The following is a 27,715-nucleotide window of genomic DNA, read 5'->3' as shown; positions in this document are numbered from 1 at the left end:
AGGCCATTCCCTCTCATCCTATCACTTACAACTAGGGAGACCAACCCTGACCTGGCTACAGCCTCCTTCCAATTAGTTGTGGAGAGAGAGAAGGTCTTCCCTTAGCCTCCTTTCCTCCAGACTAAACAACCCCAGTTCACTCAGCTGTTCTCACACCCTTTAAATTCCCCCCCTTACAGAATACAGAATTAACCAGGTTGGAAAAGACCTTTGAGATCCTTGAGTCCAACCTATCACCCAGCACCATCTTAGCAACTAAACCATGGCTCCAAGCACCCCATCCAGGCTCTTCCTAAACACCTCCAGTGATGGTGACTCCACCACCTCCCTGGGCAGCACATTCCAATGGCCAATCTCTCTTGCTGGGAAGAACTTCTTCCTAACATCCAGCCTGAACCGCCCCTGGCACAGCTTGAGACTGTGTCTTCTTGTTCTGGTGTTGGCTGCCTGGAAGAAGAGACCAACCCCCTCCTGGCTGCAACCCCAGCTCCCTCAGCCTCTCCTCACAGGGCTGTGCTCCAAACCCCTCCCCAGCTTTGTTGCCCTTCTCTGGACACCTTCCAGCAACTCAACATCTTTCCTAAACTGAGGGGCCCAGAACTGGACACAGGACTCAAGGTGAGGCCTAACCAGTGCTGAGTACAGGCCTGAATGACCTCCCTGCTCCTGCTGGCCACACTGTTCCTAATGCAGGCCAGCATGCCATTGGCCTTATTGGCCCCCTGGGCACACTGCTGGCTCATGTTCAGCCTACTCATGTTCAGCTCCCCATGAGATCTGCTCTCCAGACCCTTCACTAGCTTTGTTGCCCTTTTTGGGACCTGCTCCAGCACCAAAATTACTTTCTTATACTGCAGCACACAAGCCTGAGCCCAGTACTCAAGGTCCAGCCTCAACAGCTGGACAATCACCTCTCTAGTCCTGGTGGCCACACTGTTTCTGATGCAAGCCAGGATGCTGTCAGCCTTCTTGCCACCTGAGCACATGCTGGCTCATGTTCAGCCAGCTGTCAATCAACACCCCTAGGTCCCTTTCTCTTGAGCAGCTTTCCAGCCACTTACTCCCAGGCCTGTAGTGTTGAATGGTACTGTTGTGGCTCAGGTACAAGACTTGCCCTTGGCTTTACTGAAGCCTGTGTGACTTGCCTCAGCCCACTGATCTAGCCTGTCCTGGTTTCACTTTTCTTTTTCTTGCCCTTCCTTCATTTTCTCTAAGACAGCTATTTCCTTCCCTTGTTTTTTGCTTCAATTCTTCCTCATCCCTTTTTCCATTTCTCTTTCTCAACCACTGTGCTACCACAATGAAGAACAGATGAGACATGAGGTTGGAGGAGTGGTACAGTGGCTCTACTATCAGGACACTGACTGGAGTTGAGGTATAGTTCTAAGCAGGCTGTAACCCACCACCACCTATGCATACTACCTCCTCCCCTGAGAGAGGTTCCAGGCCCACCTTAGTGTCTGTTGTAGTTCACTCACCCTTAGTGCAGTTGCTTGTTCTGCAAACAGGTAAGTGCCATGCTTGTTATTTAAGACAGACTTCAACACAGCAACTTAGGAATCTGAAGGGGGATACAGGCAGTGTTTAGGCAACTGACCTGAAACAGGTGTTTCCAAAAAACCACTCTCAGTGTCTGTCATACACTGAAAGATGTTGAGTTGCTGGAAGGTGTCCAGAGAAGGGCAACAAAGCTGGGGAGGGGTCTGGCGCACAGCCCTGTGAGGAGAGGCTGAGGGAGCTGGGGTTGCTTAGCCTGGAGAAGAGGAGGCTCAGGGGAGACCTTATTGCTCTCTACAGCTACCTGAAGGGAGGTTGTAGCCAGGTGGGGGTTGGTCTCTTCTCCCAGGCACCCAGCACCAGAACAAGAGGATACAGTCTCAAGCTGTGCCAGGGGAGGTTTAGGCTGGATGTTAGGAATGAATTCTTCCCAGCAAGAGAGATTGGCCATTGGAATGTGCTGCCCAGGGAGGTGGTGGAGTCACCATCACTGGATGAGGCCCTTGGTGCCATGGTTTAGTTGATCAGATGGTGTTGGATGATAGCTTGGACTTGATGATCTCAAAGGTCTTTTTCAACCTGGTCTATTCTATTCTATTCTATTCTATTCTATTCTATTCTATTCTATTCTATTCTATTCTATTCTATTCTATTCTATTCTATTCTATTCTATCTTATCTTACTGGAGGCAAATATTTGTCATTGCTTTATTTATGAAAATAGTGCTTGCATCCCTACTAGATCCCTACTAGATCAGACATGGCACAAAAGGCAGTGGTGACCATTGTGCTCCTGGTAAAAAGTCTCTTTTTCACAGACACATAATGTTATCCCAGGAGACAAATGAAATGGTGGAAGCCCTGAGGACTTACTGACTGCAAGCTCTGGGTAAGGCGATTGGGACATACCTGTACAGAGAGCAATTACAGATGCATGAGCAGCCTGATTCCTGCCTTACCTGGCATAGGGACAGAGAGCAGGTGATCACAGAATCATACAACTATTAAGGTTGGAAAAGCCCTCTGAGATCACTAAGTCTACTCACCAGCCCAATACCACCATGCCCACTAAACCACGTCCTGAAGTGCCATGTCTATGTGGTTTTTTAACACCTCCAGGGGTGGTGATTCCACCACCTCCATGGGCAGCCTGTTAAAATGCTTGAGCACTCTTTCAGTAAAGAAATTCTTCCTAATATCGACTCTAAACCTCTCCTGGTGCAACTTGAAGCCATTTCCTCTCATCTTATCCCTAGTTACCTTGGTCTCTAATCTTTGCTGCAGTCACTTTTTCACTCTTGGCATGTCTAAATTTATTAGGCTGAGCATATGGTGTATTTTGACTACTGCAGGTGGTTATGAGACCTAACCAGGCATTCAGAGCAGCATGGTGAGCAGGTTTGTCCTGCAATAGCAGCCCGTGGATCCATGAACACCATGTCCAGGAATACAGAAAAAGGATCCCTTACTGGAGAAGATTAACACTGGTCTCATATTCTAGGATATATAGAATAGAATAGAATAGAATAGAATAGAATAGAATAGAATAGAATAGAATAGAATAGAATAGAATAGAATAGAATTAACCAGGTTGGAAAAGACCTTTGAGATCATCAAGTCCAGCTTATCACCCAACACCATCTAATCAACTAAACCATGGCACCAAGCACCCCATCCAGTCTCCTTCTAAACACCTCCAGGGATGGTGACTCCACCACCTCCCTGGGCAGCACGTTCCAATGGCAATCTCTCTGTGAAGAACTTCTTCCTAACCTCCAGCCTAAACCTCCCCTGGTGCAGCTTGAGACTGTGTCCTCTTGTTCTGGTGCTGGGTGCCTGGGAGAAGAGACCAACCCCCACCTGGCTACAACCTCCCTGCAGGGAGTTGGAGAGAGCAATGAGGTCTGCCCTGAGCCTCCTCTTCTCCAGGCTAAGCAACCCCAGCTCCCTCAGCCTCTCCTCACAGGGCTGTGCTCCAGACCCCTCCCCAGCCTTGCTGCCCTTCTCTGGACACCTTCCAGCATCTCAACATCTTTCCTAAACTGAGGGGCCCAGAACTGCACACAGGACACAAGGTTATTGCAGTAACCATAGTGCTACTCTGTCAGTAGAGAGAAACAGCTCATTCTTTAATGGCTGGGTTTTGCTTAGAAGAGTCCAGGTTCAGACAGGCACAGGCTGCACTTCCTTTCTGAAAGGAGACACCTCCCAGCAGCACAGCCTGGAAAGTGCTGGGCTTTACTCTTTTCCTCGATGCCATTTTGTATTACAGCTCCCCTGGGTGCTGGGGTTGGGTTTTTTTGATCCATAGTAGCAATATTCCATTGAGAGACAGAGCAAGTGCTTATACTGCAGTGCTCAGCATTGTAGCATCTCAGGCTGAGGTTCTTCTTTTAGTTGCTCTTTGTCTCAGTCCTACATCTGAAAAAGAATTTCCTGCTTTCAGTGGAGTGCTGTGAACACTCCAGGTGCTACAATGCTGCAGAAGTGGTGTGTTTGCAGGCATGCTGCGTGGACAAGCAATTACCAGTACCTTCTTCTGAAGAACTTGACACATTGTTCTGCTCTTCCCTGAAGACTGAGATTCTGGCAAGATAGTGGTGAGCTTGTTTCCCACGGGCAAGATAGTGCTCTATTTTCTGTCTGGTTCCAACCGGCTGTACCAGAAGCAGGAGTTAACCCAGCAGTCCTGGAGACATTTGGCTCAAAGGCTGACATCCCATCCAAATTCCTGTGCTCGCACTCTCCGAGCCAAAGTTTCCTTTGGGTTTGGAATTTCTTTTATTTCTACTCCCTGAATTCTCCTCCTGTGTGTCTGAGTGGAGGGAGTGTGGATACCTTGGAAAGAATTGTCTGCTCCTTGCTCTTATTTCGGGAAGATCTCGCTCTGTTTCGTGCGTCCCCTCACTCACTCCCCACGGCCGAGGAGATGCAGCTCTGCAGGGAGGATGTCTGACCGCCGGACTGCTGTGAGCTATTCGCTTCTTTAGAAAACCGGCCTCTCGGGGATCTGAGATATGCGCATATGTATGTGCAAATAGGTGAATCACAAGTGGGGATTACCGAGAGGGACACCATGCTGTGGGAAAACAAAGAGCCCCATAGCAGCAGAGCGACACAGGAGCAGCGCGCAGGAGCGAGGGGCCTCTGCAGAGCCGCTAAGCACCAGGGCAGTAATACCGAATATGCTCCAGATGTGTGAAGAAGTAGCAGTCGCTCACCATATCAATCCCCCTCAATTCTCACATTTCTGAGGTACTGGCTGTCTGCCAAGAAGCCTGCATTACCTGGCCTCCCTCCCTCCTGCCTGGCACTGCCGCAGCCGACGGCAGGACTGCTGGAGACGTGAGAAACCACACGAAGATGCAGCCCAGCTCCCTCGGGGCTCCCAAAGGGCACTAATCAAGGGCATAGAAGGGCAGCTCCTCACTCCAACCCATAGTTTTAACCCTATGGTGACCCATAGCATCTTTTCCCAAGGGACTTGGGGATAGAAGTGAGGGGTTGCAGCTACCGAGGGTGGCTAAGGAAAGGAGGAGCCATGGATGAGTAGAAGCGGAGAGGCAATCCATGCCGAGGGGAGGGGGAAGCTGGGGAGAGTGTACAGCAAGTTGCATGCTGCTCAGACACAGATTACTGTAACAGGGAAAAGGACAGAGGAGAAACCACAAAGGGATGGAAGATGACTTGAAGAAAGAAGGTGTCAAGAGCTGTCTGGAGAAGGGTTGTGTGACATGTTGAAACCAAGGCACCCAGCCAGCGCCTACAAACATGTCATCTGTTCCTGCCTGGGGTAGAGCTTTGTAGAAAGGGAATTACTGCCTTTAAATATGTTGCTTAGTGGTTAGAAGACCAATGGCTGAAGACACCAGGTTTAAGGGCTGGATTGAGACAACAATGTGGCCAAGAAGGCCAGTGGTGTTCTGGCATGTATTCAGAAGAGTGTAACCAGCAGAGCCACAGAAGTTTTTCTTCCCCTCTACTCTGTCCTGGTGAGACCACATCTGAAGTATAGCGTTCAGTTCTGGGCTCCCAGTTCAAGAGAGACAGGAAAATACTAGAGAGAGTCCAACAGAGGACCATGAAGATGATGATAAGACTGGAGCATCTTTCCTATGAGAAGAGGCTTAGAGACCTGGGGCTCTTTAGCCTGGAAAAGAGTAAGAGGGGTTCTTATCAATGCTTATCAGTATCTGAAGGGTTGAGGTCAAGAGGATGGGGCTGGACTTTTTTCAGTGGTGCCCAGTGATGGAACAATGGGTAATGGGCACAGGCTAGAACACAGAAGTTTCACTTAAGGAAAAAACAACCCCAACTTTCCTTTGGTGGTGGCAGAACACTGCACCAGCCTGCCCATAGAGGTTGTGGAGTCTCCTTTGGAGATTTTCAGAACACATTCCTGGGCACATTTGTGTGCAGCATGATGTAGGCAAACCTGCTTTAGCAGAGGGGTTGGACTAGATCTCTGGAGGTCTCTTCCAACCCAAGCCATTCTGTGATCCCTTAGTCTTTTCCTGTAGGTGGTTTCCCTTCCATATGTCACCTTGTTATCACTCCTGTAGCTCTGTCAGTAGGGTTAATGGACTGGCCAGCATGTAGTCCCCGCACGGTGGATCCTTGCTGTCCTAGGCCTGCCATCTTATTTGTTTAATTCTGAGCTGGGGGATGTCCAGCTCTACTTATCTGTGTCATCAACAAAGGAATCTATACTCTTCCTCATGCATCCAGTCAATGCTTTCCCAGGTCCATTTCCCCATACTGACATTGTTTGCAGAGCGATAACAGACTTGGCAGGAGAGCTGATTCAGGAATATAATCTCTTTTGAACAAAGTGCAGCCTGTTCCCACCTGGTCAATTAACCTGAAACAAATCTGTGCAGAAGCACTGACCTGAGGCCAAGCACTTTCCCTCCTGGCTTGCCCTGTAAACACCACCTCAGCCCTACCTGGAGCTGTGGGATGGACAGGTTATCTCCATTGTCCACTGCCTGTCTGCTCAGGCAGACCACAGCAGGGTCAGAGCTCACTGTGATGGTGGTTTCTGTGATTGTGATTCCACCCAGTCCCTTGAAGGAATGGCTCCTGCATTGGAACAAGTGGTGTAGAGCGGGGTGATAGCTGTAGCTGTCATAGACCAGAGTCCTGCTGAGCCCATTTTCTCCCAACTGTTCCACCATGTGTGTTATCTCTGAGGATCTTGAGATCAAGCTTCTCAGGACTAAAGATATTTAAACCATCTCTGCCTCTAAGCCTGTTCTTGAAGAAGTTGTTGACCTCTCAGCAGCCAGCCTGCTCCTTACTGAGAAACAGGGAGCTGACTCTTGCTGGAGTAATGTCGATTGGAAGGAGGGAGCCACGCAGCTAGGTCTGGATCTCTCCATTTTCCAAAGCTTTCTCTGGGAGAGGTCTTGGCTAGAGCAGCCATGGCTCCTGTGTGATTCCCACAGCAACCTACGAGGAGAGGCTGAGGGAGCTGGGATTGTTTAGCCTGGAGAAGAAGAGGCTCAGGGGAGACCTCATTGCTGTCTACAACTACCTGAAGGGTGGTTGTGGCCAGGAGGGGGTTGGTCTCTTCTCCCAGGCAACCAGCACCAGAACAAGGGGACACAGTCTCAAGCTGCACCAGGGGAGGTTTAGGCTGGAGGTGAGGAGAAAGTTCTTCACTGAGAGAGTTGTTGGCCATTGGAATGTGCTGCCCAGGGAGGTGGTGGAGTCACCATCCCTGGAGGAGTTCAAGAGGGGATTGGATGTGGCACTTGGTGCCATGGTTTAGTCATGAGGTCTGTGGTGACAGGTTGGACTTGATGATCTTTGAGGTCTCTTCCAGCCTTGGTGATTCTGTGAATTGCCACTGGGGAGTATCAGGGACCTCTCCTGTGAGGAAGAAAGGATGTAAAGCAAAGGGTAGTTATGCAGAACAGCAGCTGTAGCCTACTCAAGCTGTGCCAGGGGAGGTTTAGACTCGAGGTGAGGAAAAGGTTCTTCACTGAGCGAGTTGTTCGTCGTTGGGATGTGCTGCCCAGGGAGGTGGTGGAGTCACCATCCCTGGAGGTGTTCAAGAGGGGATTGGACGTGGCACTTGGTGCCATGGTCTAGTTGTGAGGTCTGTTGGGACAGGTTAGACTTGATGCTCTTTGGGGTCTCTTCCAACCTTAGTTACTGTGATACTGTGTGATACTCTGTTGCAAAGAGTGGTGTGAAATAGCAAAAGTATTGCCCTTTACATCTTGTTGGAAGAGTAGTATAGATTTGTTGTGAGGATTTGGTCAGTGCTGTTAAGTTTCTTCGTGCTTTCAGCAAAATCCTTATCTCTACTGTTCAAGCTCTCTCTTTTTCCGGGTCTCGAGACCTTATCACCACAGAGAGTTAGTTATTTATGTAGTTAGTTATTTTCACAACAAAACACTAAGGGAAAAATAAAATCTCCCTCATTACCTGCCCAAGCTTCCGTGCAGGATGTGATTTTGCTTTCCTTTTCGTTGATGTGCATGCCAGTGTGAGTGGGAAAGTTAATGTTTGGTTTCGAACAAACCGTGCCCAGTAGAAGAAGGACATTGAGACACTTGAAGGTGTCCAGAGAAGGGCAACAAGGCTGGGGAGAGGCCTTGAGCACAGCCCTGTGAGGAGAGGCTGAGGGAGCTGGGGTTGCTTAGCCTGGAGAAGAGAAGGATCAGGGGTGACCTCATTGCCCTATACAACTACCTGAAAGGTGCTTGTAGACAGGAGGGGGTTGGTCTCTTCTCTCAGGCAACCAGCACCAGAACAAGAGGACACAGTCTCAAGCTGCGCCAGGGGAGGTTTAGTGAGGAAAAAGTTCTTCACTGAGCGAGTCGTTCGTCATTGGGATGTGCTGCCCAGGGAGGTGGTGGAGTCACCGTCCCTGGAGGTGTTCAAGGGGAGATTGGATGTGGCACTTGGTGCCATGGTCTAGTCGTGAGGTCTGTTGGGACAGGTTGGACTCGATGATCCTTGGGGTCTCTTCCAACCTTAGTTATACTGTGAGACTGTGAAATAAACCATCAAAAAGAGAGACTCTGAGATAGGGAAGCAGTGAATGCTGGTGCCCAGAAGTGCACACATGTACACAAGTGTAGCAGACAGTGAATGCAAGCAAGCAGAGATAAGCAGGCATGAACAGAAATACAGCTATATGCTGTGCATACCTTTACAGGGACATGTGCATATGTACAAAGCAGCACACCCCAGCTCGGGCAGGGTCTCAGGAATGCTTATCAATATCTACAGGGTGAGTGTCAGGAGGATGGAGCCAGACTCTGCTCAGTGCTGTTCAGGGACAAGACAAGGGGTGGTGGACACAGATTGGAAAGCAGGACGCTCCACATCTCAGCAGAAGGAAGAAATTCATGGTTTTGAGGATGGCAGAACATTGCAACAGCCAAAGAGGTGGTGTCTCTGTCTCTGGAGGCATTCCAAACCCACCCCAATGTGTTCCTGTGATTTATTCCAGGTGCTCATGCTCTAGCAGGGGTATTGGACTAGATGATCTTCAGAGATCCCTTCCAGCCCCTGCCATCCTGTGATTCTGTGCACTGGTAATCTCAGGCATGTTAATGTTTGTACAGGCATGCAGGTGTTACATAGCTGTTCATGTCTCACAACACAAAGATACTCAGATAGGAACATTTTATATAGAAATGCAAGTGTAATACAGGCCCCAGAAAGTCCTCCAACTGCCCACAGAAGTACACCTGAGCATTTCATAAACAGCATCCTTGCACAGCCAGGCTTGTGGAATGCAACAACTGGAGTTTTCAAGAAGACAAGGAGGGCCACAAGCAAGCAGCTACATGTGCATGTAGGAGTGGAAGTGAGCCATGGAAAGTGTGCAGGAGTGATCCTGGGGGAGGATGAAAGGTGTATGTAGCACCCAGAGGGAGCAATCCAAGAGACAGATGGGTTTGCATGAGCAGGGTGGCATCACTGGAGGGTGAAGAAGGAGGATGGGGGAATAGACAGCCTGGATCAGGAACTGTGTGATCTTCCCTTGAAAATATCAGGAATAGTGACCAGCAGGACCAGGGAAATGAGTGTTCCCCTGGAGTCAGCACTGGTGATGACACACCTTGAGTACTGGGTTGAGTTTTGGAGCCCTCACTACGAGAAAGTACTTTTTGGTGCAGGAGCAGGTCCAGAAGAAGGCAGGAAAGCTGGGGAAGGGTCTGGAGAACAGGTCTTGTGAGGAGCTGCTGAGGGCTGTCTAATCTGGAGAAAAGGAGGCTGAGGGGAGATCTTCTCACTCTCTACAACTACCTGAAAGGAGGCTGTAGCCAGGTGGAGAATGGTCTCTTCTTTCTAGTAACTCACCAAAAGGGTGAATCTCAAACACTGCAGTAGGTTCCCCAGGGAGGTTGTTGAATCCCCATCCCTGGAAATGTTTAAAAGATGCAGAGATGTGGTGCTGAGGAACATGGTTTAGCACCAGACTTAGTAGAGTTAGATAACGGTTGGACTCAAAGATCTTAAAGGTATTTTCCAACTAAAAGTGTCAGTATAAAATGAGAAGGCATCTTAGGGCAGAAGCCCACCCTAGCTTGCTTGCTGTCATCCCTTTTGCCCCCTTTCATGGTGGCTGACCCTGCTGGCAGTGCAGAGTGGGACTGCATAAGGTCTAATCTCGTCATTGCCAGTCTGCTCACCTGGGTGTCGGCACAGCACTGTTGTGAAGCCAGGGGCTTTGTTTCTTCCCAGGTGCTGCAGTCAGGCCCTTCAGGTGCAGCTGATCTCAGTGAGTCATTTTCACAGGCTTTTCTCCCCACTCCCCCACCCCAGGCTACAATCCTTCATCCCATTGTTAGAAAATAATGGAGTTGTTTTGATTGGAGAAGACCATTAAGATCATCGAGTCCAGTCATTATCTAACTCTACCAAGTGTGGTGCTAAACCACAGCCCTCAGCACCACATCTCTGCCTCCTTTAAACACCTCCCTCCCGGGATGGGGAATTCAGCTGCCTCAGAGGTTTTTTTTCCCAACATCCAGCCTGGTGCAACCTGAGGTCATTTCCTCTCATGCTATCACCAACACCCACGTGGCTCCAGCCTCCTTTCAGGGAGTTGTGGAGAATAAGGTCTCCCCTCATGCCCTGTTTCTCCACACTAAACCACCACAGTTTCCTCAGCTCCTTCTCACAAGATCTATTCTCCTTTCAGCAGCTTCATTGCCTTTCTCTGGACCCACTCCAGCACCTCAATGTCTTTCTTGTGGTGAGGGCCCCAAAACTGAAGCCAGTACTCCAGATGTGTCGTCCCCAGTGCTGGCTCCAGGGAACAATCGCTTCCCTGTCCTCTGTAGTGTGACTTGGGCCAGGTACCTGGGAACAGAATATGGCTTGATGAAAAATGCCTGTGGAAGTGGTGTTTGTATCACAGTCTCACAGTATAACTAAGGTTGGAAGAGACCCCAAGGATCATCGAGTCCAACCTGTCCCAACAGACCTCATGACTAGACCATGGCACCAAGTGCCACGTCCAATCTCCCCTTGAACACCTCCAGGGACGGTGACTCCACCACCTCCCTGGGCAGCACATCCCAATGACGAACGACTCGCTCGGTGAAGAACTTTTTCCTCACTTTGAGTCTAAACCTCCCCTGGCACAGCTTGATACTGTGTCCCCTTGTTCTGGTGCTGGTTGCCTGGGAGAAGAGACCAACCCCTTCCTGTCTACAACCACCTTTCAGGTAGTTGTAGAGGGCAATGAGGTGAATGCACTGCTCTGCTTGTGCTGCACTGGTGTGTGGCTGAGTCCGAGCTGCCCTGTCAACACATTTGCTGGCAGAGTGTGTGTGTGTTGTGGGTGGGTCTGACTCTGCATACTGTATGTGGATGTGCTGGCTATGTGTGTAGTTTTCTCTTACTAATGTTGGGGTGTGAGAAGTACACCTAAAGTGGGACATGAGATAAGATAGCTTACACTGCTGAAATACCTCCACCCCATGAAATGGTGTGCAAGCCCAGACTGGCTCCATGTGCCAGCAGGCAGCACACCCAGCCCCTATTGCAGGGGTGCTGGGTTGACAAAGCTAGACATAAAATGCTGGTGTGACAGCCTTCCTCACTGCTTTCTGCTCAGTATCTGTGGGACTGAGACACTGCAGCTGGTTAAGCAGCTAGAAAACACTGTCTAGCCACATTTGTCATTCTTCCCATCATCCTCTCGTTGGGCTGGCACGTTGCCCTGCACATACCAGAGAGGGATTCTTTTTATGTCTTCCAGAAGAAAAAATGCTTCTCTGCCTAAATACCATTTTTCCATCTGAATGTAGTATTTTCACAGGAAATCTGAAGCCCAAGCACTCTCCTGAACTGGATGTATTTTCCTGGTGCTATGCTACCAACCAGGACTTTACTAGGAAATTCTCTTTGTAACTTTACTCCTCAGGAAATTTTTTTCCCCCCTCTATTTAGGTTGATTTTCATTGAACTTCTTGCCTAACAAGTTGCTTTGTTACATTCTCCTCCAAACTCAGTTTCTTTCTTAGAGTGGGGAAGACCATGGCGAGATGCAGTGGCTGGTGCCTCAAAAATCGTCACAGATATTTCAGCTTCTGCCCTGCAGCCTTCTGGTAGCTCACCCCTGAGGTCTCATCATAGCTTTGCTGGCACCCCCATCTTCCCAGCTGCTGCAGCATCCCAGTCCAGGACTCTGTGGCCCTGGTGCCCATATGTCCCAGGGAAAAGGAGGGGGGAAAAACTGATAGAGGCTTTAAGAAGGGCATTTACTAGTGGGAAAAAAAAAAAGCTATTTACTGCATTGTCTTTGGATCACATGCAAGCACTTCAGTATTGCTGTCTCAGATGCAGGGTAACTTTAGACTAAAATAGGCTAAATAGATCACACAGGAAAAAGGCAAGTGCACAGGTATACAGCTCCTTTCCTTCCTTGAAAGCCTGACTGCCCAGGCAACATCAGTCAGAAAACAAATCCCAACAAAAGGATGTTTGTAGCCTAGATGCTGGGCAGGAGTCTCTTCTCAGTTAAAACAAGAGGACAAGGGCTGTGGCATGGCAGGTGGGACTAGGTGATCTTAGATGACTTTGTGGGGGTTGTCACACCTTTAGTGTAGCAGGGAGATCAGGATAGGAAGCAGCATTCTCAGCAGGTGCTACTGCTGGTGGTTGGCTCTCCAGGGTTATTAGATTCCGTTGGGGTTTTACACAAAGGTTCTTCCCATTTGCAAGTGATTGGTAAAGTATGAAAAGCTTTAGACTTCAGTGATTTGATTAGGCAACTAGCTTAGCTAGGAAACTTTTCAGGGGTGTTGTTAGCTCCAGCCTACATTTCACTGTGGTAGAGGGTGGATGTTAAAGGCAGTGTTGGTTTAATGCCAGTGCTCTGTGCGTGCTCTCCTGCTTAGGCAACTCTGCAGTTTTCTCTTGTACCTCTTTCTTTCTGTCTTCCTCTTTTCTATCTGTTCACCTATTATCCCTTTTCCTCTGGTGCTTTGATACTGCCTTTTCCTTATTTTTCTCCGTTTTTACTCTTGTGCTTTGCCCTTCTATTCTGTTTTAATGCATGCTTTCTTCACCTCATTGTGCCTCCAAGTCTCTCCATCGGTTCTCTTCTCAACTCTCTTAACCTCCTGTTGTCTGTGAGCCAACCTACTTCCCACCCATCATCTTGTTTCTCTCTTTTATCTTTTCTCCTTTTTGCCCACTCCTTCTCAGCTCTTCTCAACAATAAAAGTTAGTCATGGCTTGTGGGGGAAGCATCTGGCCCATGCTGGCTCTCATTCTTCTTTGTTCTGAATGCCCTTTTGTTACAAACAGAAAAGCACAAAATCATTTCTCAAGGCAAACACTGCGTAATAATCCTCCTTGCCTCTGCTCCTCTTATCTCTGAAGAATTGTTCTCCAGGCAAAATAAAGAGAAACATGAGAAAGGCTTCACTAAATGTGAAAGGGAAAAGAGAGGCTGGAAAGAGCTTCATCTTATGGGGCAGCCCCACTGAACTGACAGTTGGGTAGATAGATAAGTGAAATAAAGCCTTGCCAGGTGATTGGGCAGCAGAGTGTGGACCTTGTGGTTGCTCAGTCCCTGTTGATCAGTTTCTGTTCCCACGAGGTTGTGGAGGCATGAACAGGACCCAACCCATCTGCTTTCAGAATGTGATTTTTGTGCCTTCTCCTCATTTGCTCCTTGAGCCAAGGCTTTGTGTATGTAAATAAAATGTGTTTGCTGGAGAGCTGTACCTGTTGGAGCTCTACTGATGCTCCCATGGAGTCACAGCAAGGTGCTCCTGGGGGCTCATTTGCTGTCTTCAGTTTCTGAAATAAACGGCGAACAACTTGTGTGCTGTTGGGGCTGTTGCTTAAAGACAAATAGGCATTCTCTGAGTGAAACAGCTTTCCTCAGGAGCTGTGCAGCCCCTGGAAGGGAGCTGGCATGCACCAGTTCAGACATGCAAGCATTCCCAGAGCTAAAATGAAAAAAAAACCCAAAATGTTCTTAAACAAAAATGAGCCTTTCCCCATGCCTGCAGCTCTGTGGTTAGGGTACTGATGTTTCATGTGGGGCACCCAGCATCGAGTTCTACCTGGGGCTGCTTCTGCCTGGCCCTTCCTTTAGAAATCTTATGTCTGGCTGGCTACCAGCAAACTGCAGTGGGCCTCCATCCTAGTGCAGTTAATGCACTTGGTGTCATCCACGAGTTCTATATTAGAATGGAATGGAATGGAATGGAATGGAATGGAATGGAATGGAATGGAATGGAATAGAATAGAATAGAATAGAATAGAATAGAATAGATCAGGTTGGAAGAGACCTTCAAGATCATCAAGTCCAACCTATCATCCAACACCACCTAATCAACTAACCCATGGCACCAAGCACCCTATCAAGTCTCCTCCTGAACACCTCCAGTGATGGTGACTCCACCACCTCCCTGGGCAGCACATTCCAATGGGCAATCACTCTCTGTGTAGAACTTCTTCCTAACCTCCAGCCTAAACCTCCCCTGGCACAGCCTGAGACTGTGTCCTCTTGTTCTGGTGCTGGTTGCCTGGGAGAAGAGACCAACCTCTGCCTGTCTACAACCTCCCTTCAGGTAGTTGTAGAGAGCAATATTCACAAAGAGAGGAGCTGCATGGTTTTATCTGGTACAGAAGTTCTATAGTTCTGCTCAAGAGGTATTAGTATACTTCCCCCAAGAGCTGATCAGAAGAATCATCTGTGATGGGGGTGGAAGGTGCATGTCCTAGGACAGAGACAAAGCTGTTATTTAGGAGACACAGGCTGTGGATGTGAACTTCAAACCTAAATATCTGAGCATCAGCAGATGAATTCAGAGTGGGGCAAAACTCAGTGAAATGGGAGGGTGGGGTATTCCCCCCACATTCCTCAGGGAAATTTGGGTTCTAGTGATACATTTTGAGCTCCTATCTCTTGTTGTTTACTTCACCAGTTCTGTAAAGATAAAGAGGTGCCACCCACTGGGTTCTGCATGCTGTTGAAGAGTTAATTTTCAGCTAAACTGCCTCTAAACTGGATTAGTAGCTATGTGTGTATTTAATTTAATCTTGAAGTTTGGGCTGCTCAGCATTTGCCACAAACTCATATGGGAATGAGGCCATATCAGAAGAATGTTTTGCACAGTCTGAAGACTGCCTCTGAAATTTGGATATGCTTAGAGCCTCCCCAAGTACAGCAACTTCCCACACTAACCAGTGAAGGACTATTTCCAGAGCTAATGCCAGCGTTTGCTTGCAAACAAATGGAAAATATGCTTAAGAGAAAAAAAGAAAACTAAATGTGAGGCAAGGTTAATCAAATGAAGAGTGTTCAGGAATTGGAGCCAGATCCAGGAGCCTGAGAGAGGGCAAGGCTGCCACAGCTGCTCCCAGATGCAGCCAGGCTCAGAACATTTTCCCTTCTGGCACACACTTAACACACACACGTACACCAATCATGTGTAACTCACACACACCTGACTGCCACACAGAGCTAGCTGCACGGACACACAAACCACACGAACGGCCTCATCCTGGTCTCCTCCCAGACACAGCAGGACGGAGGAGGTTCCATAGTGGAAGTATACATCTACATGCACATGCATAACGTGGCTTCTTCCAGAAGCTGGGCTCAGTGTGCCCTCAGATCCCAGTCTCCCCAGTTGCTGACACCTGGGCATGTGAGACCAGACCCACACAAGCTCATACAACCACACAAGCATGTGCGCGACTGATCAGGACTGCTCCCTCCAGTAGCCAGCCTGCCATGGACAACCTTTAGAGACAGACACCAGGGGCTCTTTCCTCTTTGCCCAGACCCTATGGTTTCTCTGGCAGCTGGCTGAGCCCGTGCTAGTCCCTCTGATGGGCAGCTCCCCCCTTACAAGCACACACACTGCCCCCTCCCCAGCTCGCAGGCCGCTTCACTTGCTTGACAGTTGATCTGGCTAGATCTTTACTATTGCTTGCACTCCCACCTGCACGGCACAGTGACCTCTGTGACCTGGCACTCAGACCCCATACACCCCCATCACCTCAGCACCAAACAGAGAGCACCTCACAAAAGAAGAGTTAAAAATAGCATTTATTAACTTAAATTGGGGGAATTGTGCTGGTCAAGCGTGCTGGCCAACACAGTTTGCATGCAACTGTCCCGTTTTACCTCTCATCCCTCCTTTGATTACATGCCTAAACATCCCATAGTAAGTCCTGTGCAATCTCATCCTGTAATGTGTCTGGAGCCCCTGCCCGAATCAACCCCCTCTCCCCGGGCCTGAAAAGCACTCCAGCAGTTGACCCTTGGTGATGGGTTTCACACATGGACAATGGGACTGATAGCTTTCCGGGGCAGCCCTGGGAGGGGTGGCCCAGGCAGTGTGGCCCTTCCTCTAAATCCTTCATTTGGGTTGCCACCTGCCTTTGTGCTCTGTTTGTCCTCTAGGTATGTTAAAAATGGGGCCTTTGAAGTGCTAATGGTCCTGTGATGGGCCCGGGATTAGCTGGTGCGGTGTTATTGGGGGTCTTCCTCCTGACATTGTCTCTCTGCGCTCCTCCGCGGAGTGTGGAAGAGCTTTTATCTAACGGCTAAGAAAGGGCTGTGCGGGCTTCCCTCACCCTTCCTCACAACTGCTTTTATGGTGGGTAGAGTATTTAACAACACATAAACACCTATCAAAAGACTGAGGGGAAGCATCACCCTGCTTGACCATGTAATTTACGGCGAGATGACCACGTGAAATAACAGCAGAAATGAATGTTATGTTTTGCATTTCCCACACTATGGTTACAAAAGTGATGGCTGGTCCCAGAATCGTTTTCATCACAACAAAAAAGCCTGCATAAATCAGATTTCTTTCCTCTGCCCTTGCTCCCAGCCCCAGCTCTGATCTGCTGGCATTTTCTAGAGCAATTACCTAGAACTGTGCCTCCTCTCCAACTTGGGGAGGTGGGATGAGATCATGTCGAGTTTAAGAACAGTGCATAGAGAGTACTGCGCTGTTTCTGCAACCAAACAGAAGTAAAAACCTCTCTTAACCAGATTTAATGGGTAAATGGAATCTGGGCCATTAAGGCAATCAATTTAACTTCTGGTATCTCATATATTGTTGGAAACAAAGTTCAGCAAAGTAAACTGTTTCTGAAGTGCTGCATGTGACAGCACCAAGGCCAGGTTGGTCAGGGCCTTGAGCAACCTTTTCTAGCAGGAGGTATCACTGCCCTTGGCCGAAGGGTGAAACTAAACTAAATGATCTTTAAGGTCCTTCCCAACCCAAACCATTCTGAGTCTCTATTGAGCATTCATAGAGCCTGTGTTATTTTTGCAGCCATTACCACTGGTAGAGACCAGCAGTGTGCCCAGGTGGCCAAGAAGACCAGCAGCATCCTGGGCTGTATCAGGAATAATGTGACCAGCAGGACCAGGGAAGTGAATTGTCCTCCTGTGCTCAGTGCTGGTCAGGCGACACCAGGGTTCAGTTTGGGGACACTCACTACAAGAAAGACATTGAAGTGCTGGACTGGGTCCAGAGATGAGTAACAAAGCTGGTGAAGGGTCTGGAGAACAGGTCTTGTGAGGAGGGGCTGTAAGAACTGGGGTTGTTTAGCCTGTAGGAGGGGACGTTGAGGAGAGACCTTCTGGCTCTCCTTGTTGGTCTAAAAGTCTCTGAAAGGAGGTTGTAGCAAGGTGGGTGTTGGTCTCTTCTCCCTGATAACAAGTGATCAAACAAGAGGAAATGGCCTCCGGTTGCACCAGGGGAGGTTGAGGTCAGATATTAGAAGGAACTTCTTCCCTGAAAGGGTTTTCAGGTACTGGACTAGGTTTCGTAGGGCGGTGATTGACTCCCCATCCCTAGAGGCGTCTCAAAGAGGCAGAGATGTGGTGCTGAGGGACCAGACTTAGTAGCTCTACTCTAATCTGAAACGCTTTTTCCAGCCCAAACGATTCTATGATTCTGTGCCTCTCCGTGCTAACCCGCGCCCGGAACAGCTCGCCCGAGGCAGAGCACGGCTCTTATCGCTAGCTGCGCTCCGCATGCCATGCGACGCGGCCGGTGCTTCTCCAGCCTTGAGCCTTCTCGCGGCAGCGCTGCCGGAGCTCGGCACACCATGGCAGCGCGGCTGCCCGGCACGCAGGCCGCTGATGTCACTTTGAAGTCAGCAAGCGGCAGGAGCTCGGAGCGCTGCTTTGGCTTTTTTTGGTTAGGGTGGGTTTGGCGTTGTTTTTTTTTTCTTTCTGGTGTGATGGCTTTTTTTTTTCCCGGGGGTGGTGGGTTTGTTTTCTCTCTTGGCAGCTCCTCCTCGGCCCCTCCCACCCACCAGCTCCCCCTCCCCTAACATAGACCATAAATCCCCCGGCTGCAGACGGGGGCAAGGCGTGGGCTGGCGCGGGGCGGGCGCTGGGTCTGGGCGGTGAGCCGAGCCGCTGCGTACTCGTTCCGTTAGGCGGGTGGCTCGCTCCTCGGGAGCCGTTGCCCAGCCGTCATTCGTTCGCCGGAAGCTGCTAGCGATGGATGCCAAAAAGGTAGAGTAGATGGAGCACGCATTCTTGCCCCTGTTCCCTTCCCCCTTCACCTCCGCCGGCAGCGCTGCAGCCGCTACGAAGTAGTCTGCGGTGGGCGGCCGCCGCTCGCGTCCCCGTCGTTGGCCTACCCCGACCCCGTCCCCCCCTCGCCGGCTGTTCGGTGACCGGCGGGTGGCTGGGATTCGAGGCCGCCTGGCTGGCCGCCGCCAGCGGGTGCCTGGGGCTTCGGGTGGAGATGGTGGTGTACGCTCTGGGGCTTCAGCGGGGGTCCCGGGAGCAGACCCGAATGCTTTGGGCGGGCGGGGCACGCAGCCTGCTTGGGAGAGGCTGTTGCAGATGGCAGGGGCGATGTGGCCTGACGAGCACATGATGTGCTGCCCGTGTTCGGTCCTGTCGGTTACGACGTTCGTTTTGCTGAAGAGCCGCGCTGGTTTGTCCCGGCCTTCATGATGCCCAAAGCGGGGGGGATGACCGTTAAGGTATTTTTGCAGTGATGGTACGGCTTATATTAAAGGTATTTTTAAAGTACGAGAGGGAGGCAAGGCATATCCTCTCCCCCTCTCTCATCTGAAGAGGGGACCGAGCCGTTGTCGCTGGTTGTCGTTGTGAAGCGTGCGGCAGCGGGGCGAGCTGGTGCCTGGGGTGGGCTTGCATGCGCCGAGGAAGGGAGGCGGGCGGGCGTGGGGGGAGGGATGGCAAGCGTCCAGCCGAATCTGCTGTGGGATGCTAGGGATTTCCAGCTACACGGGGAGCTCGGGGCCCTCCCCGCCATGTTGATGGGAGATCCGGGTAGCGAGAGAAGATGAGGCAGAAGGAGAGCAGCTGGTGAAGGTCGCTCAGAGGAGGACTGGGCGGCTGCTTTCGCTTGGTGCAACAAGTTGTACTGCTTAGAGGATCCAGTCGGGGAGCGGGGGGGGAGGGGGTGAGAAGCATATTCTGGATAACGAACGCCGCTGATACCTGTGATCACAGGAGGAACTAGTGGTTTGAGCCTTTGGATGAGGGTGGGTGTCGCTGTGCTGTTTTAGAGTTCCCTGTTTGCCTTTTGGGAAGTGAGGCGTTTCCAATAGTAACAACGATCCATACATTAGATCATGGTCTGGCTCGCTGAAGGGTATGGATCAGGCCATGTGATGCCTACGTGGTAGGAGAGAAATAGCTGGCAAGAGCCAGGAGAATCACAGCATAACATTATTTCGGTTGGAAAAGACATCTAAGATCATCGATTCCAGACATTACCTGACTCTACCAAGTCTGGCGTAAACTATGTTCCTCAGCACCACATCTCTGTCTTTTAAACACCTCCAGGGATGGGGCTTCAACCACCTCCCTGGGCAGCTCATGCTACTGTGCGACTATGGAAGATGGTAGAAGAACTGACCTCAGAGCTTTATGGCTCATGTATGTACCATACAGATAAGCGGTCCCCACACAGCACGTCCTTTCTGCACCCAGTCGTTGCCGTGACCGCTGCATGCTATGACAAAGCAGAGCTCTGAAGGGGGAAGATGCTGTTATGTTGAGTCACTCTGTTGAAAATGTGGAGAGCTGGGTTTTGTCCTCGGCTTTGCTCTACCTTCTCACTGGGGATGACCCAGACCGGAATCTTAAATGTGCTTAGATGTCTTAATGCCGTTTTACAGCCATCCAGGTGATGTGGAAGTCTTATGTTCTCGTGGTTCTGTGCCAAATGTATTCGTGACAAAAGTGAGTGGAACAGTTGGTGGCAGGGATAAGAAAGCCTGGACTGCCTTGGGAATGTTCAGCTGTGAATGCTACCTCTGGGATCATCTGCCCCCTGCAAGAAAAGGGCCTTGTCCCCTTGCTCTCTGTCTATATCCTCGGCAACAAGAGAGCTCAGCAAGAGAAACTGATGTGTAGGTGGGGGAAAACATGCCTGAGAGCAGTTTCCCCAGTTTCTGTTTACTGGGGCCTAACTGTATGAGGGCTGTGCAGGCCAGGGGCACCTACATGCTTGTCTTGAGTGATTGATAAAGGTGGTATGAGCCACGGCAGAAGGTTATTGGCAGAAACTTTCAGCAGCCTTGGAAGCCATTGCTCCTGGGACTGAGCTGGAAAGCAAGAGACTGGGAGAGCTGTGACAGTAGGCCCCATGGAGTACTATTCTCTCCTCTGCTTTAGGACAGTAATTGGAAAGCCTTGGACACATGGCTCTGAATTTTGGGTTTTTTTTTTTCCTTTTTAAAAAATTCCAATCTCTCCTGGGACAGTAAATGACCTTTCCACATTGTGCCAGCTCAAGAACTGGTAGTCTGAGCACCAGCTCCTGAGTCACCTGCTCCCCAGCACCTCCCTGGCACAGAGCTGCCTTAAATACTGAAACCTTTCAAAACGTTAAAACAAAGTCAGCTGCTTTTCACTGATCCTTGCATTTCTCAGCCTGTAGAGCACTTTTTTGGTGCCTCTGAGCTGAGGGCTCAGCTGTTTCTGTTCTTAATAAATCAAACCACACTTGCACTGGAGTCCTGGGGACTGTGCTTCGTTTCAAATTCCAAGTATTGCCACAGCTTCCAGAAAAACACACGGGGAAGTTGGCAGTGCTGCTGCCACCTCTGAGGCAGGCTGCTGTGCCAGGTGCCCTAGGGCAGGGTTGGGAAGCTTTAGCCTGGGAAAAGTGGGTCTGTGGCTGAAGAGTGTGTGTTTTAACTGTTTGGAGTGACTGCCAGGGTAGTTCATGGCCAGATCTGAGGCTCAATTCACGAGAACTTGTCAGTTGGCAGAGGGGAGAGTTAGACTCTTATTTCATGACATGCCAGAGATCAGCAAAAGCTTTTCTGTAAAGCAGATCAACCCAAAATAACAGCTGCTAATGCAGGCAATGTATTCATTACTAATGAGCTAATAGTTGATGCAGGCCAGGGGACAATAAAGGGGAGGTCCTGACAGGCCTCCTACAGAGGAGTCACAGAACTTGTTTTCTGCTGTGCAATCGCATCTCCCTTTCCTGGGTCTCACCAGGTACCCACCCATGCTAGATAAAGGCCCCTTGGCTCTTGGTGTGCTCTCACAGGTGTGTGGCAGCTACTGTTCATGCTGCAGACAAGCTCAAGTTGTGTGGAAAGCATGTGTAACCAAGTGAAATGTTTTCCCCTTGTTCCCACAGAAAATCACAGCGTCTCTTATCTATGCAGTTTCTGTTGCTGCCATTGGATCTCTGCAGTTTGGTTACAACACTGGTGTCATCAATGCTCCTGAGAAGGTGAGAGGGAAAATGAGCTGGTGTGAGTGTGGGGCTGGTGGGAAAACTAAAGCTATAGGAGCTGTCTCCCAGGGAGATAATCTGATTCTGATTTATGAAGTCAAGAAGAGCTTCAGAACTCCCTCTCACAACAGTGGACAACGAGGGCTAAGCTTAGGGGATGAGAGAGAGCAAGCAGAAAAGTTAGTTCTTAATTAGGAGTGTAGAGGGGGACAGGAGGGTTCCATCTGCCATTTCCTGATAGGTCTGTATTTGGTACATGCAGAGGCTCACATTCCTCCAGTTGTGAGTCAGAATAAACCATCCATGACAGCAGGAATGCAGAGAGCAGTGTGCAGATAAATGCTGAGAGCTGATCTCAGGTTTCTTTAATGTTGTTAATTCACTGTGTTAATTGTGGCTTCAGTGCTTGTAAGAGGGCTGCTCCTGAGGCATTGATCAAATAATCTCAAAGCCAAAGAAAGAAGACAAGAGATGAAGAAAGTAAGAAATGTACTTTTCTTGTGACTACAAGATGGTTCCTCTCTCAGGATCTGAGTCACCAATACCACATCCACCCTGTCTACGGGAATAGATGTCACATCACTGGGGGTGTGGGGAGGGTGTGGTGTGGGGGGGCTTCCTTCCTAGCTAAAGTCCTGCTGCCACCTGCTGGGGGCACTCTCAGGCCATGCCCCCCTCAGGCCTTGCATAATTTCCTTTGTGATCAAAGAGGATGCCTCAGAAATCACATGCCCAGGGGACAATGGAGGAATGCTCTTCATAATGCTGCAGTTTTCAGGCTTGCCTCGATGAAACTTTCTGTACCCCTTGGGAGTATTTTCATCCCAGAGAGCCTTGTTCCTGCTGCCAGAGTTCTGGTGTTGGCCAGGAATCTTACCTTCCATTCTCTGGTCACGTTTTCTTGCACCTTCTTGTTCCCAGCTGTGTCTTGCCCTCTTGCAAGCATGACCAGTGGCTTGCACCATCCTCTGGCCAGCTCTGTCACGTGCAGTGAGCAATCTCTCTGCCACCATACTGCTACCTGTCTGCTGAATTTTCAGTGAGTTCTTGCTGCACCCTCATCTTCCCTTGCATGACTTACTGCTGCCTACTGAATTTTTAGAGTCTCTTTGCTTCTTTCTTCCAGGAGAGCAGATCAGGAAGGCCTCAGGGGTAATCTCCCCAGTGCAGAAAGCCTCTCTCTCACTCTCTCACTGCCATCTCCACCTGCTCTCTTTGCAGATCATCCGGCGGTTCTTCAACGGAACCCTGTCTGAGCGGAGTGGGGAGGTTGTCTCCCCAGAGCTGCTTACCTCTTTGTGGTCCCTTTCTGTGGCTATCTTCTCAGTAGGAGGCATGATTGGTTCCTTCTCAGTCAGCCTGTTTGTCAACAGATTTGGCAGGTAAGTTGGGAAGAGGGATCCAAGCTGTTAGGGAATTTTTCCCCTCTAGGATGAAGTGTTGGGAGGAGGAGGTGGCTGGAGAGGAAGCAAGAATGTGTGGGCTGCAAAGGGTTGCAGGCCAAGGCAGGAGCTGAACAAGGATTATTCTTGTTCTCCTCCTTCCCCTGAGATGGGGGGGTCATGGCTAGGACTGCCTTCCCCCTCCCAGTGACATTCCCACTGTATTGCCAGCTTAAACTCAATCCTGACACTTTTGCCCCTGGCAGGAGGAACTCCATGCTACTGGTGAACATCTTGGCCTTTGCTGGTGGCACTCTCATGGCTTTCTCCAAGATGGCAAAGGCAGTGGAGATGCTGATCGTTGGCCGCTTCATCATTGGCCTCTTCTGTGGCCTTAGCACTGGCTTTGTGCCCATGTATATCAGTGAGGTCTCTCCCACCAGCCTCCGTGGAGCCTTTGGCACCCTCAACCAGCTGGGTATTGTTGTGGGCATCCTGGTGGCCCAGGTAGGCTTGACACAACCTGATAATGCCCTCAAGGGTAGGGAAGGGTGAAGTGGGCCACACTTGTCATCAGGTGTGGCATGTGCCCTCACTGGTGTGGGGGTGAGAAATGGGAGTATTGAAATGATGCACTCTCTCCAATTCTTGCTGTAGATCTTTGGCTTGGAGGCAATCATGGGAACTGAAACACTTTGGCCGCTCCTTTTGGGATTCACAGTCATCCCAGCAGTCCTGCAGTGTGTGGCTCTCCTCTTCTGCCCTGAGAGTCCCCGTTTCCTGTTGATCAACAAGATGAAGGAAGAGAAAGCACAAGCAGGTAAGAACTCATCCCTGAAGGGGCAGGGCTGTAATGCTGGCTCCCAGCCTGCACTGAAGTTGAGTGGAAGGCCAGGACTGGCTGTGGAGCATGTGTGAGTCCCAGAGGGCACCATGCCTACCCTCCCGTCCCTCAGTTGCACCAGCACCAGGAACGGAGAGGAGCCTGGCATCCCAACAGAGACTTCAAGTAGGATTAAGATGTAAGGAGTGGCAGCTGGCCTGGTGGCATGTAGTAGGGCCAGCTGCTGCAGCTCTGTGGGCTCCTTCTGAAAGACAGGAAATAGACTGACATTTAACAAGGAGCTTGGAAGGTGTTTCCTGCTCCTAACACAGATGGCTGGTGGTCACTGCTGGTGAGCCTGTGAACAGAATTGGGGATCAAATGTAAATCCAGGCATCAGACTGCATGAGCAGTACCTCTGGGCCTGGTTTCCATGCTGATCATGGCACTTCAGCATCTGGGTGGTAAAGATGAGTAAGGCTGCATGTAAAGCTCAGACTGCCCTATGCAGCAGGTCCAAGCAGTGGCTGGCAGGTGACCACACAGTGTGCCCTCATTGAAACAGCAGCCCAGAGGGGCTCCTGCTGGTTGTGTGTGGGTACTATAGCTGGCATTTTTGGATCCCTCCCTCCAGTTCTCCAGAAGCTGCGTGGTATACAAGATGTGTCTCAAGACATTGTGGAGATGAAAGAAGAGAGTGTTAAAATGTCCCAGGAAAAGAAAGCAACAGTGCCAGAACTCTTCCGTTCTCCGAACTACCGCCAGGCCATTATCATTGCCATCATGCTGCAGCTCTCCCAGCAGCTGTCGGGCATCAACGCTGTGAGTTACCTTTCTGTACCATCTGCTGGGCCTCCCTTATCCCTGGGTACACCTGCCACTGACGTTGGGAGGACTGTGCCTTCAAAAAGCTTCGTGCTTTGACTGGAGGTCACAGTTTTCCTACACACATGCTAGCGAGACATCATCAAGGCAGTGAGTCTTGGCTGGAAACGTGCCCTTTTGTACTGTGCTTCTAAGACACTCCCTCCAAGGTGTTAGGCAGAGAATGAGGGACACTCAGACACTGGAATTGTGATACCAAACTTGCTTCTTCTCTTCCCAGGTGTTCTACTATTCTACAGGGATTTTTGAAAGGGCTGGTATCACCCAGCCTGTGTATGCCACGATTGGAGCTGGCGTGGTGAACACGGTCTTCACTGTGGTGTCGGTAAGTGGGGTGGGTCTGGTGGTGAGAGGTGACTTGTCTGCCTGGGCTTTTGGGGGAGATGTGACTAAAGTAGCCAGGCTGAGGCAAAGCACTGGGCAGTGGCTTTCAAGAGCAGAGGAAAGAATGCATTAAAAGCCTTTGTGGGAGGAGAGGAGGTGAGAAAAGAGGTACTGTTAGCCTTTGCCTTAAAAAGGGAGAGTGAAAAGGGAGGTGGCTGGGAAGGGGAGAGTAGTGAGAAAGCAGTAGCAAGACAGAAGAAACACTTCTGAAACTAAGGATGGAGCAGCCCTGTGATCTGTGCTGAGATTGCCACTTGCACTACAGGCAGATGAAAACGAGCAGCTGCAGGGCACATTGAGCAAAGGAGTCTCTGCTCCTTTTCCTCCTGCAGTAACAGGACTTTTTCTCCTGCTGTGTTTGTAGCTGTTCCTGGTGGAGCGTGCAGGACGCAGGACCCTCCATTTAGTTGGCTTGGGTGGCATGGCTGTGTGTGCTGTTCTTATGACCATTGCTTTAGCTCTGAAGGTGAGTCATGAGTGTTCATCTTGTCTTGGCTGGTCCCAGCAAGGGACTTAAAAAGGGACTAGAGCTGAGTGTGCAGTGGAGAGTACCACTTCCTGACTGCAGAAACTGCCACGGTGTTGAGAAACGCGTGACACTGGAGGTGGCATTGTGCTGTGTAATGTAGGCACCTGATCACATTTGTTCCCTTGCAGGACACTGTGGACTGGATCAGATACATCAGTATTATTGCCACTTTTGGCTTTGTGGCTCTCTTTGAGATTGGCCCTGGCCCTATCCCGTGGTTCATTGTGGCAGAACTCTTCAGCCAGGGCCCACGGCCTGCAGCCATGGCAGTGGCTGGTTGTTCCAACTGGACCTCCAATTTCTTGGTGGGAATGCTCTTCCCCTATGCAGAGGTATGGACCCAATTTGCAAAGAACTGCAAATGCTGTCTAGAAGGGCTGTAGAATCTCCATCCTTGGAGACTTAAAAGTGTGACTGATCCTTAACAACCTGATCTCTTGAAGCTGTCCCTGCTTTGAGCAGAAGGCTGGTTAGTCTTCAGAGGTCCCTGGTTCTGTGTTCTGGTCATTACTGAAGGTTAGAAGTGTGACTCACCTTTTGATCCTGCCATCTCAGCTGCTTGGAATAACCATCTTAATTAACACATTTAAGCTCTCCCTTCAGAAAAATGTTCCTGGGTTACTTCCAGGAACACAAAAGCACTTCAGAAACTCGCAGAACCCTGATTTAATTGTTAAGAAATACAATGTTGAGGGAAAAGTTTGAGCAGTGTTGGAATTTGGAGCTGTCAACAGCAAATGGCTTTTGCATTTAGGTTTATGAGCTTTTCACATTAAAACCCCCCTGCTTTTCTCCTCCCTGCAGAAACTGTGTGGCTCCTATGTCTTCCTCATCTTCCTTGTTTTCCTGGTCATCTTCTTTGTCTTCACATTCTTCAAAGTACCAGAGACCAAGGGCAGGACTTTTGAAGACATCTCCAGGGGCTTTGAGGGTCGAGCAGAGGCCAGCCCCACATCACCTGTGGAGAAGAACCCTATGGTGGAGCTGAACAGTATACAGCCTGATAAAGAAGTTGCCTGAGATTCACAACACACCTCTGACTTGCTTTGAGTCATTAAAGGAATGAGCAAAGAAACCCATGAGAACTTGGACTTTTCCCCCCTCAATTGCTGCTATTCTCTTCTTTACCCCCACTCATACTTGCCCATTCTGTCAGGCTCACCAGTATTAAATCTGATCAGGGTTAGCCCATTTTCAAGTACTGGAAGACAGCTGGCACTTGAAAAACAATCTGGGTTTTCCTGTCACAAACAGCAGGATAACAGAAGACCTGGCAATACTTTTGCTGTTCTCACCTGCAGTTGCTATTTGGGCTTAACATGCACGCAGTGACTATGATGTGTTTGGAATCCAATACTATTTTTGTAGTGAGTTGAAGTGACCCACTGAACAAGTCCCTGGCCCTTTGAGTCTACCCTGTGTGTGTGTGTGTGCACAGTGCTAACACTGGAATTTAACAAGCCTACCAAAAAGCCATCTCCTTGCTTTTTTTCCTATCCAGTGTGCACTTGTTTCAGCCTCAGGAAAAAGGGGACCAAGTTAGGTGCATATTTGTTTTTTTCCCTGCTTCTTTGGTTTTGTATAGACAGACTGAAAGCCTACTTTTTACTTGAGTTTATTTATTTGTATGTCACTTTGTAAATATTTATTTTTTTAATGGTGTACAAAAAAAAATGTGTACAGATGATGCAACTGAAGATGTTTTCAGAGGATTAGCTACTCTAACAAAAGATGCTGTAGACTCGAGGTGCAATAAGACTGCGAAGGAGGAGCGCGGTGTTGGGCAGGAGATTGGACGCTCTGGGTGGGATGTGCAACAGAGCCAGTGGTACACATCACCTTTCACTTGTGCCCCTCTAGAATGAGATGCCTGCTAGGGAGCAGAGGTGTGTTTGCTTAGCCACCCACAGCTTTGCTTGGCATTTTTTTGGGTGGCAATTTTGAGTGTGTTCCCGAGTGGAAAGTGTAGTGCAGCAAGCGGGCAGTGGTGTGTTCAGTCAGTAGGG

At 49.8% G+C, this 27,715-nt stretch overlaps 1 protein-coding gene across 1 annotated transcript; it reads left to right on the top strand.

The window, feature by feature from the left end:
* Positions 1-18,304: 18,304 nt before the first annotated feature.
* Positions 18,305-27,265, top strand: SLC2A3 (solute carrier family 2 member 3). The gene is made up of 10 exons (XM_054163666.1): positions 18,305-18,483; positions 21,608-21,703; positions 22,928-23,088; positions 23,355-23,595; positions 23,746-23,908; positions 24,546-24,733; positions 25,017-25,121; positions 25,545-25,646; positions 25,838-26,041; positions 26,514-27,265. Exons 1-10 carry the CDS (start codon positions 18,469-18,471, stop codon positions 26,727-26,729), a joined length of 1,491 nt encoding a protein of 496 aa, XP_054019641.1. The 5' UTR covers positions 18,305-18,468; the 3' UTR covers positions 26,730-27,265.
* The last annotated feature ends 450 nt before the right edge of the window (positions 27,266-27,715 follow it).

The sequence above is a fragment of the Dryobates pubescens genome, chromosome 8, assembly GCF_014839835.1.
Source record: "Dryobates pubescens isolate bDryPub1 chromosome 8, bDryPub1.pri, whole genome shotgun sequence".
Classification (NCBI taxonomy): domain Eukaryota; kingdom Metazoa; phylum Chordata; class Aves; order Piciformes; family Picidae; genus Dryobates; species Dryobates pubescens.
This window is presented reverse-complemented; position numbering and strand designations above follow the sequence as displayed.